Raw genomic sequence first — 16586 nt, 5'->3', positions numbered from 1 at the left:
CACATTACAAGGCTGTCTCTTTTAAATCATTCAGATTTGGCATTCGAGACCGATTTGTTCTGTTATAAGGGTGCCCATTTGGCCCACTCTTGGCACCCAGCTGTTCAGAGTAGGAGGGCCCCTCTGTGGCACTCCGGCTCACAGAGGACACATGCCAACCAGGGTCCATCTGACCTGGCAGCTGGAGGGCTGGCCTGCCCTTGGGTGTGGGCTCCTGCCGGATGTTACTGCTCCCACCAGAGGCCTGGCTCAGGGGGTGGATCCGAATTTCTGAGAAGGAATTTTTGGCTTGTTGAGTTGTTAAGGGCTGGAAGCGGGGGTCTGAGGAAGCCGGGTGATTTGAGGCTGAAGAGAGATGTAACAGCTTGCGCAGTGATTTTAATGGCTGACTCTGAAAGAAAAGAGGAGAGTACACACAGGAGTTCATTTAGAGTAGACTGGAGAGCTGGGAGAAATGGGCAGAGATCTGAGATGACTGCTTGTAGGCAGCACGAAGGGCATGGGGGAGGAGGGGCTACATCCAGCCTTATCTGTCTTTTTGTTTGTTTTCAGGTAAAATCAAAGTTATTTATCTTGAATGAAAACTAGATAAGAAATCTAGAGCTGGTACGTTGGCTCATCAAAGGCTCAGGCACCTTCTATCTGCCTGCACCCTATCTTTACAGGGGAAGGATCTCATGCTTCAGCCGTCAGGAAGCAGCAGCAGAGGAATCTGCCTTTTCCCTTCTTCCCAACAGCTCCACATAAAGCTGACACTTATTTTTCACCAGCCAGAACTCAGCCACTCAACCATATCTAGTGGCAAGAGAGAACTGACGAGATGAAATGTTTCAATTAGGTAGCAGAGTACTCAGCTACAAATGCATATCCCCCTTCTGTTCTTATCTCCCTGATTTTCCTTTTCCTTTGACATTACAAAAATCTAAATGTTCCCTTTCCACACTTTTACTTTTTGGGGGGTAGGGTAAGATTTGAGCATTGAAAAGTGGGCAAAAGCCCTATAGACTCTAAAACACAGTTCACTCACAGGAGGGTTCTGGATTCCTTCCTCACATGGGCTTATAGCTGTCCTGCTTGCCTGCTGTATGGCTGGGGCCCAGACCCCACGGGTGCTGTACTGTGGAGGGGGACCGTGCCTCAAGGCAGAAGGGAGGGTCCTGGTAGCCATGTGCCCCACACTGGCCAACTAGTGTCGGGCAACTGCTGAACCAAGGGCTTCCCCGCTGGTGATAGGTGGCTCACTCCCTCTCTTCTCTATGTTATGTGTGAGGCTCACCATCAGAAGAGGCATGTGAAAACATCATGAAATTCAGGGTCCAGGGACCCTGAACTCAGGACGTAGCCTTAGCCTTGGGGTACCTCTGGCTGCTGACCTTCAAGGGCTCAGCAAAATTTTAATAAAATGTCAATGATCTCAAGGAACAGAGCACAGAAATCGAAGGGAAACTACTTGAGAATGGACTCAGGTAGACAGTGCTCCTGAGGAAGCATCCTCCGTGGCTATTGCCAAGTCTGCCTGAGAAAGCTCTGTGGTCCCCAGGGAAAGTGGCACAGTATGGTGTACATCATAAGTGCTCAAGGTTGTGTTTTTTGTTATTAAAATCGGTCTGATAACACAATGTGATTCCTGGTAATTTGTATGGCCCTGACCACAGGTAACTATGGAACAATTACAATAATTTGGGTCCAGCTGGAGATATAAAGTAACCCGAAAAGAGCTTCTCAGCAAGAGAAATGAAATGACTACACAAAGAAGGTTCTAAAGCCCCATGTTCTTCTGGGAAGAGAACATCAGGCCCTCACTCAGAGCCCTGTGCTCTTAGTCCAGATACATGTCCAATAACTTGGATATCTGGTTCTCTACACCTTCTCTGTCCCCTTCCCTCCTCCCAGCCTATACTATGTTAGAAGCAGAAAATATAAAATGTTAGGCAAATAAAAGTGAAATTTGGGAACTCCTGTCAGTGGCTCTAAGTAACAGTTAAAGAAAGTAAACAAAAAACATATAGAAATTAGACTCTCTTCTTCCAGATCACAGAAATCTGTGGCTGTCTATAAGTACGTGAAATTCTAGAGCCTCAAAAGCTCATAGAGGCTATCGGAAATCAGAGTACAAAGGAATACTGGATTTATAGAAATAATGATATGAACAAAAAACAAGTTAGATTATGTTACTGTGCTCATTATGGGATACTGAAAAGATGCAATATTAAAACACTCCCAGTCAAAATAGGTGTTCAAAGGAGATCATCATCAGTTACCTGAAAAATTTACCAATTTCATTTTCTGCTTATTTCCCATTATGGCAGATAAAAGTGATTACACAATACTGTCTAATATGCAGTTCCTAATGCAACTGCTCGATTTTCTATCAAAAATAGTATTGATTTCCTAAGTTTATTCTTTCAAGAAAGGTTATCATATCTGTCCTTCAAGGCCTAATTCATATGCTACAACATTTAATGAAACTTTCATCTTCCCACTACCTCCTCTCACCTCCCCTGCATTTGATGGCATGCCTCACTTTTTTACCATAAATTATGATTATTTAGAGATTCTCTCTCTCTCTCCTAGGATATGTAGTATTTATGGGCTGGGACCATGCCTTAATTATCCCTCTTAATCCCCTCCAACATCTACCCACCGTCCTCGGCCTGGGCTAGGTGAAGGCTAATGGAATCTCACTTTTTCCCCATGAGGACATGGGTCACTGAAACAAGATTCATTTGGACTCCCGAGATGCATCTAGCTATTAGGGTATATTCTGAGGAGGCTCTCAGCCTTGTTATAACACTGAGAAGCTAAATTCCTCAACCTTGCCCCCCACTCAAGACAGATTGTCACTGCAGAGTCTAAGAATCTAGGAGTAAGGCAGGCACCACTCACTTGGGTCTGCAGATCGGAGATCTTGTCTGGACGCCATTCCTTTGGTCTGCTGCCTGGGGTGCTAGCAGAGTGAATGGCTTTCTGTAGTGTCAGAAGATCAGGGCCGTCAGGATTGGGCACCTAGAGCAGAATATGGACAAAGATTTAGTAAGAACCCCAATAAATCTAATTAAGATATGCAACCACACCCAAGAGGAGAACAAAAGCAAATCAAATGAAACCAAAACACGACCCCGCCCCACCAGTAAAAGACCCAATAAAAAAAGAAACCAAAACTCTCCCAATGTTCACAATGCAAGTGATGCCAGTTAAATTCTGCTGCCCTCTTAATAATTTTCCCTGCATTAGGAAAAATTGGCAGATGTCATGCAGCTTTGTTAAAACCTCAACCCTTAAAGCATTCCCATGCTGTTAGTTTTAGTCGCTGTAAGAGAGAGCAGTTAAATTGGGCTGTACCAGGAATTGCTGTCGTATCCTCATTCCATATTGCAGTTAGGTTATGAACCAGTTCAATAAAACAAAAATATGCTCCTGCTGGCAAAATGATTCAAACACTGTATTTGGTGGTGCCCAAAGAAAGCTAGCAGGCTTTCAAGGATACCAACGTGGGAAAAGTATGGTTTGAATCATATCCCAAGATACCGCCCAGTAAATCTGGGTCTAGCATTATACAGTAAAAATGCTGGAAATTTGTGTCACAAATTCCAGATGAATGAAGTTGGTCCATTCACCGATTTTGGTGAACACAGAATAATGCCAAATGCCAACCAAAAGCCCTGGCTTTACACTAAGTGACCAGCAAAAGCTAGAGCCAGGCAAGGAAAAAGCAAATCACCAACTAAGAGAAGGTGTTTTTCATGGAGCCTGCTAGCTCACTCAATTTGGTCAACTCAACTTGGTTTCAAAGAACAAACTGCCAACCAAGTGTTAACAAACTTTGTGAGTCAAATGAAAAGACATTGTTAATTGTAAATGTTAATCAAATTCTTTATAGGAAATAAGGGATCTTATAAATGCCATCTGCCGACATGTGGCTAACCAGACAACCCAAACTAGCCTTCGCTAGTTTGTTTAATAGCCTTTTATGCTTCAACTTCCTTAACTGACTCAGAAAATCCAGAATGGTGAAGAATTGATATTTCAGTGAATTTATGGAACTGGCTCAGGTACTTAACTAGCACAAAGAGAATATGACCCCATGAAAATAAAAGACATGCTGTTGTCATCAGTAAAACAAGTTTACTGGAGCAGTTTTCAGGGCTACCATACATAAAAATGGGTACCATGGGTGGAGTTACTACAGGAAGCTTTTTCAAAGAAGAACTATGCTTTAAATGATTCTTTGAATTAAAAAGAGGAAAGAGGGATTTCTTGATGCTTGGATTCTCCCCGTTGGTGGAATCTGTCTGCAATATAAGATACAAATAAACTAATTGCAAAAAAAAAAAAGAAAGAAAGAAAGAAAGAAAGAAAAAAGAAAAAAGAAAAAGAAAAAAGAAAAGAAAAAAGGTGTTCTTACTGAAACTCCTAGCCCTTGGAAGCCCTGATACTGTTAAATATTAATAGTCACTTAAGGAATCTCTGTGTTGTGTGCACCTAGAAGAGCTCTGTGTCATTTCCTACCTGGACATGAAGGTGCCAACAATGCAAATTCAAGACCTGTGAAAACTTCAATGTATATAAAGAACATGTGGTCATGATCCTTACCTATAGTAGGAACGTCTAGAAACCTACACATATTTATTCACTTTGAGCTTACAAAACATTTAAGGATTTGTTTATTATCAGAAATACGATTATTATAAAGAAGTGTATTTAAAGAGCTACTGATGAACTTCAGTCTTTTCCTAATTGTTAGAGCAGATTTCAGCAACTAAATAATTGACCATGTAATCTGCCTATGGGGGTAAAACGAGAAGATACGCCAAACCCTTTTGAACATGGTCTATTCTTGAACCAGAAAACATCACTTGGAAGAGGAATATCACTGTTACAGGATTCTACCATCGAGGAAGAAGCCTGGTTCCATGCTGTTAAAGAAATATTTACGCCATGGAAAATATGTGGCACAATTCAGTATACAGGTTTTCAAAGTGAAAAAACAAAGTTCAATCTTTAAATTGACGCATGATTACCAATTGAGATACTAACTAACTAGGCTACAATTACCAAGTTGGCAAAGTCACCATATGCTCTGAGGGCTTATGTAACTCTGGATATGGAACTGAGGCCAGATTTCCCAAGGCGGCTTCCAGATTTGCTTGAGTCAAAGCAGGCACCTTTACAATACAGAATTATTTTTTGGCACTACTCTTCCCTGTTTTGGATAGTTCAATTGTCAGAGATTGAGAATGTATACGAAGGCATTCATATCACCTTATATGAAGCCATTCAAGGAAGACAGCCCATGAGGTTTGTGTTCCCATGACGGGATCCTAGGGAAGAGTTACTCACATTGCTAAGGACACCATGAGAGAGTCCCCAGGAACCAGTGGCCAGAGGCTCTCCACCAGAGACGAGCCTGTGGCATGGACTGCGCCGGGCCTGCTATTTTGGAGAACCCACCTCTAGTTCTCCCAACTGATTATGTGACGTCGGGCAGGTCACAACTGGCCTGGGTAGTCTTCTACCAATGAAATAAAGGTGTTAAACAAGATGTAGGATGCACTGAGCATTTAAAATGTCCCGTTTCTCTATATGCACTGGGCATTACATTTCTTTTTTTCTTTTTTATTAAATCTTATGCAAAGGCCACAAAGCTTTAAATCTTTCAAAGCTGGTTTACCTAGTTTGCTTTTGTTGAGTTCTAGAAAGTAGAAAACAAAAACAAAAACAAAAACAAACGACCTTTAATTCTGTTTCAATACTCACTTGAAGGAAGCAGAGTTAACATAACGCCAGGNAGGGCAGGGGCTTTAGGTTTAATGGTAGTCTAATACGGACTGACATCAAAAGCCAAATCTATACACAAAACACCTTCAATTCCTTGGTTCCTGCCACTTTCTTCCACTTAATTATCCCACAGTGACTATAGACCTGAGGTTAAGAACAAAATCAAAACCCTCAAAATAAAAATAACAGTGGTGAGGNATTATGCAGCCATCAAAATGAAGATAACAAGATCTGTGTAGAAAAATATATATTGTGTGTATGTGTGACTGATAGATAGATAGATATACTATGAAAAGACAAGATACAAAACTGTACTACAAGGATTACTATTATTTAAAACAAAGTTAAAAACCACCTCCTTTCCACAAACATATGCATAGGCTAAAAGCTAGGAGAAATATACCAAAATCTTAATGTTAGTGGTAATAGGGTGATAAGATTAGAAAGTATTTTTTTTCAACATTTTTTTTACAATGAGCTCATTTATTTTATAATGAAATATATCAATTTAACAAATATGCAAGTGAAGGAATAGTCTAGAAATGTAACCTAGGAAGATCTTTATTNGAGTCAATCACGTATGATGTAGGAATAGAAACAAAATCATTTAAAATAGCTGACTCAACACTGTCTGGTCTTGAAAGTACCATAAAGTAAAGGGGGAAGCAGGCCTCACGTGGGTGAAGGAGCTCCCGCTGACCTGGAGGCCTGGCTTCACCATGTTCTCTCATGTCACTAACCAGCAGATCCTTGCGTGGGTGGTTCAGTGATGTGATGTGCACGGCTCCATGGAGCCAAACCTTGGTTCAGGCAGAGGGCTCCCAGGAGATAAGACTTGTTCCATTTCACAGTTCAGTCACAAGATAAACATGTCTTCCTACTAAAGCAAGCCCTGAAATGTCAAATACTATTCTCCTCTCTGTGATTAGGCAGCCCAGAAATGCATTTGTCAACATGGGGACTGGAAAACCAGCCAGGGAAGAATAATAAATGATGGTTAGTAATAAACTTCAAGGATTTAAGCATAAACCAAAACCATTTCCTAAGTTTTCACCTATCTTTACTGCCCAAAGAAAACTAATCCTGCAGCTTCACAGTTTTTTTACATGAATATAAATCCACATGGATAAGATGTTTACTGAGAGAGATTTAAAGTGTTCTCTCTAGTCCAAATTAAATACCTTCTATTCTTGGAGATTCTGTGGAATCTAGAAAAGGCTCTGTGAGAGGAGAATAGTTGTATAGAATTTAGAAAGACACATATACACTGTATGCATGTCAAATCTCAATAAGAGAATAATTCACTCTGATTCCAAAATGTTAAGTACCCATAGACTAATGCAGACTTGTGTGTCACAGTATACAGAAAGTACTCATCTACTTACTGTTTGAGATTTCTTCTTTTTCTTTTTCATTGACCTGAAAAAACCTTGTTTTTCCTTTTCCTTGAGTTGTTCAGAATGACTAATGTTTTCAGGACTTTTCCTAAATGGGAAGACATTTTTATCATATTGATCTTTCAATCATTCTCCTGCCATTGTATGACAAATATAATGAAGACTAAAAAATGCATGAAACCAGATTCAAACAGCCATGAAAAATCAAGCACGTAGGTAAAGAGCCTCTAAAAAGCACAGGAGGAACTGCAGCTAATCAACCATGGTTAATGATTAGCCTTTGGCACAGATTCACTCTGAGCTATTATTACAAATGATCTGGTAACTGTGCGGCAGGACCATGTTCATGCTGTCGAAAACCTCAGAATTTGAGAATCTGAAAAGCACACAGTTAAAGGATGCCTTTTCCATACACTCTGAGGGAAATAACTGAAATATTTTCAATATCTTCATTTATCTATTTACCTTTTAAAAACCAGCTCAACAAGTTCATTATTAGTGGCTCGCCAAGATGTTGAAAGTAAAAAAACAAAACAAAAAAAAATGGTGTTACAGAAGCAGTGTAAATAAAAGCAACAATTGCCGCAAACTGGAAAATTCCTTTATAAAAACACTGTATTTATTTATTGAAACTAAATTGAAAAATAGATCAGGTAAGAAAAAAATATAGACAAGATGAATGCTTTAATACAAAGCATTCTTGGGAAAAAAAGCTTCTAACTGAAAATACTGACAACATTAAGTTTCGGATCACTGACACCACCAGGTATTTTAACACAAATAAGAGGTATTAATAGACAGCAAACAGGACACCTCGGCCCTAATAAGTTGGCGACTTGTATGTTAATAGGCTCTGTATTATTTAATTTACAGTCTTTAAAAAGCAACTCAACTGGTGTTATTCAAAAAGACATTCCATGGACTCTAGTAAAAATTTTAATATATGACTGTGGAAAGCCATTTTCTCAAATGATTGAATTCCTTCTATTAGCTATTCCTTAAAATCAAGAGTAAAGCTTTAGTGGTGAGGGTTCATTCATATTTATGGTTTTAGAAGAACTAATGGTGAGGAAGTTACTAAACCATCTAAGAAAATATGAGCAAAGCAGCATCCTTTACTTGATTAAATCTGTGTGAAGGAAGAAAACATCTATATAAACTATTACAAAACCACATGATAAAAAAAACCATGAAGCTATCAAAAATAATTCATATCTTCAAGTTTCAGTCATCTAAAGAAATATTTAAACTATAATACTAAGTGAAAACCACAAGATTCAAAACTTCCTACATAATGTGAGTCCAAAGGTATTTTAAAAGGGGGCATATATGTATACATACACACATTTTTTTAAAGGCAGGGATAAAATAAAATAAAATCTTAATAGCTATCAATTCTGGGTAATAAGATTACTGGTGATTTATTATTTTTTAGTTTTAACATCAAATGTGTACTACAGATACAATAGAAAGGTTGTACAAACCACAGAAAATTTATTTGAAAAATCAAAAACTCAAGATCTAAGACAATAAGAGATTTAAAAAGAGAAAAAGATTTTTTTTAAAAAAACAGGAAATTGAATGCTGACAAAAACTGAGGACTGATGGATGTGGGGGGGAGGAGGGGATGGGCATGGAGGACACTTGTGGGGATGAGCACTGAGTGTTATGTGGAAACTAATTTGACAATAAACTATTTGTAAAAAAAAAATAAAAATAAAAAAATAAAAAAGCTTAAACTAGTTAAAAAAAAAAAAACAGGAAAACATGACTGTCTGAAGGAACAACGATCATTTCTTCTTGTTTAAGCCTAAAAGTCAATGGGAATACCGAGGAAGCAAAAACATGAACTGAACACCCAAGTGTTCTGAAACTCATTAGGACCTGCAATTTTAAACATCACTGAGAGAGTTCTACATTGTAAAGTAAAAGTTTCATAATACAACACAACCAATAAAAATAACTAGCACCAGAATTCAGAACGACACATTTACAATTTTGAAAGCTAGAAGACCTCAAAACCTCAGACATGATGGAATGGGTAAGGATGAAATAGTGAAGTCTGATTCTAAGTAACACAGTAAAACAGTGTAATTTGCTGGAATCACAAAAGTACAACTCTCAGGATTGAAAGGAACCTCACAGAGCATCTAAACCAACCAGCAACACTATTTTCACTGTCCTGGAACTTCCAGAAGTTAAAGAACTGTTTGCATATGATATAGCTTATGCCCTTCCATAGTGGGGTCTACACCTAACCTAGAAGCACAGCAAAGTATTTAGATTAACAGGTAGAGGTTTTTTTTTTACCAATCAGAATGTAAGTCTAATAAAATCTCAAAGGTATGCCAAGTTGTAAAAGTGCTTTCTTCCAATCCAGGAAATCTTTAAGGGGAACACGTTCATCACGACTGCAAGCTCAGGACAGGAATGGACATTACTGTGAGAATGTTAATGCTGGCATGAGAAGAAGAGATGGCTTGAGACACTCGTCCTGGGAGGAGCAGATTTGGGAAGGGAAGAAGAGTTTCTATCCAGTAAGATGAATGTGAAAGGGGCTGGTGAGAAGGGTAATGAAAGAAAAGGAGCAAGACAAAAAGCCCAGGGATTGCAGTTCCTTGTGACCACAAAAGGCAGGGAAGATGAATCAGAGACCCTCTGCAGGGTTTCCAGAGACAGTGGATAAACTAGAGCCCAGGGGGAAGGGGAATGATGAGAAAAACATCATTCAGACTGAAGGTGAGCAGAGATGGTGGGACCAAGATTTAGACAGAGAAAGATTCCAGAGACCAGAACAAAAAAGGAAATAAATTACCCTTGGACTAGAAGATGAAAGCTAGGAGTGAAGCATGATTGTGCATGTATCACAAAAGACACAAAAAGAAGTCAGAGAGAAAGAAAAAGAGCACAAGTGTGTTAGGGGGAGGCAGAGAGAGAGGACAGAGAGAGGGAGAAGCTACATGGAAACATACACATGCAGAGAATTAGAGAAACCAGTCTGGGCGACAGACTCAGACAGGGTTGGACATGGAGAGAAGTTGCCTGGAGCATAGGCACCTGAAAAGCTGTGTGTTGTACAAAAGAATGAAGACAGAGAATCATTTACAACCAGTATTACTACAAATGGGTAAGAGTGTGCCCCCATAATTTATCTCATTCGTGAATTCTAGACCCTATGATTCTACTGGTACAGGCAACAGACGGGTCCAAGAGGAGCAACACAAAAGAAGGGCAGGTGGGTGGTCACGTCCATCTCAGGGACAGGACCTTTGAGAAGGACCCCCAGTTAGTCACGTGGCCCGTTATCCAGGGCTGATTAAACAGTTGGTGGGGGGTAGCAACCTCCCCCTACCCTGACATCATCTAACACAACAGTTGTTTTAGAAGGGGTCAAGAAGAAAGAGAAAATTCAAGAGACTCTCCTAAAAAAGGAAGGAATGAAAGCTGACTGAATCAAAGTCAACCGACACTTATGGAGTACTGTGTATGTGATGGGCCTGGTGTTAGGTGCTGGGGCCAGAGAGAAAAATAAAACAAGGAGTGTGACTTCAAGCTGCTCGCAGACTCAAGGCAGGGCGCTCACAGATTGGGCAGAGGGTCAGAATTCTGGTGCGTTAATATAATCCCTCTGGGGGCAGCATGACATTCCCTGAGACCTCTCCTCCCATGGCCATGGGACTAACGTGACGTTTGAGAAGAAAACAATCAGTGAACGATGTTCGAAGTTATGGTGGCAAGCAATAATGGATGCCACCATATTCACGACTTGAACCAGAAGAAAAAGCTTGGGACTGTGCAAGCAAGTGACAGCAATCCTTCACTTACCTTAATTTCTGGGATTTCTAATTAATTTGGTTTACTACAGAAACATCACTTTTAAACCCAATTTTGACAGCAGTCTTTCCAAATGTATTTATATACTTTGTCTTTTTTAATCAAAGTAAGAGCAGTCTATTTTATAAATACATATGCTATATAGATTATCTATGCTACATATGAAACCAGAAGGGCTAGAAATGATATCGCCACTGGGAGCCTGAGTAAAGGCCAAAATACCCCTTACCTCTCCCTGCCTATTATTTGGGATCTTTCTCCCTCTTCACACTGTTTTGTTACCTGGGATTATTTCTTGCCTGACAACCTCCAGTGCCAACTGCTAAAACTGTGCACAAGAGTAAACAGGCTAATAGGGAGGGTGAAGGTGTTTTCTCATTAGTAAGGATGAATTTGACTGCATTAACTCTGTTTTTCTTGTTCTGAGATATTCTGGCTTATCTCCCAATTCATAACTGGTTTCTGGATAGCTGAGATGGTCAAAATAACTACCCTGGATAGTATACTATGATATCTATTATGTCAGGATTATTTTTTTTAAAGTTTATTTTGAGAGAGAGGGCATGCACGTGTGCGTGGGCACACAAGCAGGGGAGAGACAGAGAGAGAATGAGAAAGAGAGAGAATGAGAGAGAGAGAGAGAGACTGCCTCTCAAGCAGACCTTGCACTGTCAGTTTGGAGCCTGATGTGGGGCTTGAACCCATGAACCAAAAGATCATGACCTGAGCTGAAATCAAGAGTCAGACACCCCAACAATATCTATCATTTTAAAATATGATCTGGTAACTTGATTCTTCCACTGCAAGAATCGTGTACACTGTACAAATATTCTCTTCTCAAAAGAAATATGAAGTACCACTATCGAGGAGAAACAGACTGCTCCCAGGCAAGTGATAATTTAGTAATAGCGAGTCACTATGTTACGAGAGCAAGGCTCCTTCACGTTTTTGTAAGTTATCAAGCTGCGTTTCTCTCAAATATACACAATATGGTGAACCAATGAGATATCTTGTTCAGGGAAAAAAAAAAATCAAGGTAAATCAAGCTCAGTAAATGATTTAGACTAAGTTAAATGGGATGGCCAAAGGAGAAGTACACAGCGGCCACTTTGTCTGAGGGACAGTGCAAACAAAAGAATACTGCAATTCAAACTGGTAATTCTGAAACTCTCTGAAGCTTCATAACAACAGTATCAGAGTAGGGATGATTCAATGAAGACTTGTCTAAAGTTTAAAGTTCAACGTCCCAATTAAGCCTCTAACTCTTTTTAAAAAACAGCAGTCTTCAGGTTTCTACATATACCTGGGTCTAAACAAGCTCTACTCAAACGGACTATCAAAGAAACTATCAAAAACAACAATATGTTGTTAATACTACCTATTCCACATTTGGACTTTGTTTTGATCTGACTCACCTAATTTTGATAGAACTATGTTAATCTGTAATTGATGGTCATTTAAACCATCACCACTCCAACATGCAATGACCAAGAGGAAAAACAATTTCTTCTATAGTTCCATATTCTCACAAATGAGAGACACTGTTCTCATGGCNTTGTACCTGTGCTCCCAGGTTAATGTATAGGGAGCTGGTCTACAGTCACATAGAAAAAGAATGCACCAAATTCTATCAGCAAAGAAAGTGGAGGGGAGACAGCTGATGAGTCATACTAAAGTTAGAGGACATTAATGATATAAACCGCTGCAGTTAACAGTAAGTAACGAGGCACACTGTGCCAGGCACTGCTTTAGGTGCTTTTGATGTTCTCCCTCATTTAATGGTCACAGTAATCCTCTGAGGGAGGTAATATTCTTAGCCCTATTTTACAGATGAGGAGACAGAGGTTCAAGTCATACAGACAAGAGTCCAACCTCTTAGTCATTAATGTAAAGACTTTAATAAATAAGGCAATGGGTGTAAACTGTGCTTATAAAGGTATTTGAAGCTTTAAAGCCATCATTTTTATTATTGTATTAAAAATAACTGGGGCACCTGGGTGGGTTAGTTGGTTAAGCACCTGACTTCGGCTCAGGTCATCATCTCATGGTTCGTGGGTTCGAACCCTGTGTCAGACTCTGTGCTGTCANTGGGGCGCCCGGGTAGCTCAGTCGGTTAAGAATCCAACTCTTGATTTTGGCTCAGGTCATGACCTCATGGTCTGTAAGTCTGAGCCCCACATCGGGTGCTGCACTGACTGTGTGGAGCCTGGTTGGGATTTTGTCTGCCTCTCTCTCTGCCCCTTCCCTGCTTGCTCTCCAGCTCAGCTCTCTCTCAAAAGATAAACATTTTTTTAAAAAGCTTATAAAATAAAATAAAATGTCCTTATTTCCAAAACAGACCTGTTGATGAGACTTAATACACAACATAATTCTTTCCCTACATTTTTACTATGTATGACACAAAGAAGATAAAAGGAGAAGCAAAGCTGGTACATCATTTTAACCTTTGACTACCATTATGCTTTTGTGGTAGCATAAAAGGTGTTCCCCTAGTTCTATCTTTTCACCCTGAATGAAAGTCAGGGGGCATAGAGGTGAAAGGCACAGCTTTGGAGTCAGACCCCATCTAGGTCTAGATGCCGGCTCCCCTCTCCCTGTTATGGGCCGTCCGGCTCCAGGAAAGTGCTTTCCTTTCTCTAAGCTGCAGCTTCCTCATTTACAGACTGGGAGCCGCCCCATCTCAAAGGCTAACTGTGAGAACCAAGTGAAACAGTGTACACAAGTGCTAAGCAAAGCATCCATTATGTGATTCAACAGCAACAAAAGAGACACTAAGGACATCACTACTATCAGAAGAACGCAATGGAAGATATGAGGCATTTATTGACCCAGGAGGTTTTTCTGTTATGTGATATTTAATATAAATGCTGAACTTGAATTAAATCATTACAAATAATGACAAATCACCATCTCCTTATCAAATAATCTCTCTTGAGAAAGAAAGCAAGCTAAAAAGTATATCCAGATTTCTTTGAAATCTCCAATTGGAAAAAAGAAGAGCAAAAACAAACCAGAATACTCACCATGGATCGAATGCTGGTTGTCTTTTTGAATGATTAGTTCCAGAGCTACTCTCTGATGGTAGGGAAGAAACTCTGGTTGATACATTATTTTCATGGAAAGAATTGTCTGGACGAGGGGATGGCACTGAATAAAGAAAAGGTCAGTCACTGATGTAGGTTTTTGGCCAAAATAGGTCTTAACTGATTTGACTGCATTGTCTCTCACACAAATAAAATAATTAAGTCAAAATCCTCCTCTGCCCTTTATATAACTTTTGTGTTTTCTGAGGGTGGAGGCATTTTAGGGAACATTCTCCCTCCCCCAACTAATTATCACATTAACACGCGAGGNTTGTCATTCTCTGAAGTGGAGGCTTTCTTACATCAAGACTCAACTATGCAAAATCTATTCTTAGTCTGAAGTGACTCTTAACAATATGTGTGCTGGAATATACTAACTGTGCTTTAAGCCTTACACTTTGGAGGCAGAGTCAATTTCGTATTTTTTAAAACTAAATTCCAAAGAAATTTGGTTGTTTGCAAAAAATACTATTTTTCTCTAAGTTCTTAATCCAGGAATGAACAGAAAGACAAACCATATAACATATGTGAGTAAATACTTTTCTGCCCTTTGTTTGTGGTGGGGGTGGGGACATTACTATCTTTTCCTGTCAATTTCTAAGCTTGGTCATAAATCAAAATATATTGCAAATTTCACCACAAAGGGAATATACAGGCTGAATATCAAGATAAATGACACCATTTCACTTGACTGTTGACCAGTAAGGCTGAAAACAGGAAGTGTTCTGGAAACATAGGTCATTTCAATGATACTACTAAATCTTCATCCAGTTAGATTTAGTAGAATCATTGAAATGACAGATGTCTCCAGATGTTTCACCTAGTTAAATCTTCTCCTTCTATTTCTGGACTTTCTAAAATAAAAAAGTTCTACCTGCCAAACCCTGAAGTAGATTATGAGGAAGACAAATGAGGGGCTTTGCTGATATGAACCAATTTAATTCACTTGCAATCAAACTAAAACTGTCTTTCCTGATTAATCAAAACTTTGTGAACATTTTATATTAAGGTATATACTCCAGACATCTATAGAAACAACACAGGTATGGTCCATTTTGAAAGTAAAACTTACAGTGAAAGAAGAAAAGGAATTTGCTCATATATACTATAATATTTTAACTGACTTTAAGTTGATTTAAAATTTTACTCCCTTAAGATTTGAAAGTAATCATGGCATGAGAAAAAAACTAAGTGCATTAAAAATTAAAACTCATTATCCTATGCTCTTTTCAAATGCGGGGGTAGGAAGGAATAAGTAGCCTAATTCAACATACATTTAGTTCTAAATAACACTTCACTACATTTATTTTCCTCAGGTTCTGAGTTAAAATGACCAAACATTTTGTCCCAATTCCTGCCCCTTTCCAGTAGTCCTCCCAAATCAACAGCATAGTGAGAAGCCAAAGATGTGGGCGGGGGCGACTGTAGAAGGTCATGATGACTCTTGGAAGCTTTAAGAAGCTGAGCCTCTGGAACACCCAGGACTCTGCCCCTTTCCTAGTGGGCTTGCTGTTAAGTCTTCCCACTAGGGGCTAGAGCTCTGTAGGGGCTCTCATTCTATGGCTACATAGCTCTTCAAAGGGGATCCCTTTCTCTGTCAACATCTCCTAAATCCATACAGCCTCCAAAGCATCTGTTTTAGTTGTTGGTTAACCATTGAAGTACATTAAAAAAACATTTTTTTTTTAAAGTTTTTATTTTGAGGTGGAGGCAGAGAGAGAGGAGAGAAAGAATCCCAAGCAGGCTTCCACTGTCAGTGTGATCTTAACACAGGGCTGGAACCCATGAACCAGGAGATCATGACCTGAGCTGAAGTCAAGAGTTGGACACTTAACCAACTGAGCCGCTCAGGCACTCCCAAAGTGCACTTTTTAAAATATTCATTTTGAAAACGCACATGCACATGGGGGAGGAGTAAAGAGAGAGAATCCTAAGTAGGCTTCACACTCAGCACAGAGCCTGACTTGGGGCTTGATCTCATGACCATGAGATCATGACCTAAGTGGAAATACTCAACTGACTGAGCCACCCAGGCTCCCATCCAAGTATACTTTTTAAGGCTATGTAAGTGCACTTGAAGATTTTATTTCAATCAACAAATATTTATAAGGGGCACCTGGGTGGCTCAGACAGTTAAGCTTCCGACTTCANTCTTGTCTCTGTCTCTCAAAAGTAAATGAACATTGAAAAAATTTTTTTTAATTTATAAAAGAAAAAAAAAACAACAAATACTTATGAAACTGCCAGGCAGTGTGCTAGTCAATGAGGGTAAAAGAGGAAAATATGATAAAGGGGCTTGCAACTTTGTGAGAGAGAAATGTAGACAAAGAATCATTACCATGTAGTCTGTGTCATGTTAGAGGCCTAGAGAAGGAACCATGGGTAGAACAAAGAAAACACTGAACTTTGGGTGGAAAGGGAAAACATCATACAGCAGAGAACTTCAAAGTAGAACCTTAAAAGGGACAGAAACAAGCAAACCAAGCAGAGGGAG

At 39.4% G+C, this 16586-nt stretch overlaps 1 protein-coding gene across 2 annotated transcripts in view; it reads right to left on the bottom strand.

The window, feature by feature from the left end:
- CDKL5 (cyclin dependent kinase like 5) overlaps positions 1–16586 on the bottom strand; it is a 104177-nt gene that overhangs the window by 22905 nt on the left and 64686 nt on the right. Inside the window, exons 13-16 of one of the 2 annotated variants that reach the window (XM_077769846.1) lie at positions 14033–14156; positions 7164–7263; positions 2887–3006; positions 175–391 (exon numbers count right to left, since the gene is read on the bottom strand). In XM_077769846.1, coding sequence (XP_077625972.1) covers positions 175–391; positions 2887–3006; positions 7164–7263; positions 14033–14156 — 561 coding nt within the window. Of the gene's footprint in view, positions 1–4; positions 392–2886; positions 3007–7163; positions 7264–14032; positions 14157–16586 lie in introns of those variants that run through there. The other variant, XM_077769779.1, reaches the window with a different exon arrangement.

This window comes from Crocuta crocuta, unplaced genomic scaffold, assembly GCF_008692635.1.
Source record: "Crocuta crocuta isolate KB4526 unplaced genomic scaffold, BGI_CrCroc_1.0 scaffold312, whole genome shotgun sequence".
Lineage (NCBI taxonomy): Eukaryota > Metazoa > Chordata > Mammalia > Carnivora > Hyaenidae > Crocuta > Crocuta crocuta.
This window is presented reverse-complemented; position numbering and strand designations above follow the sequence as displayed.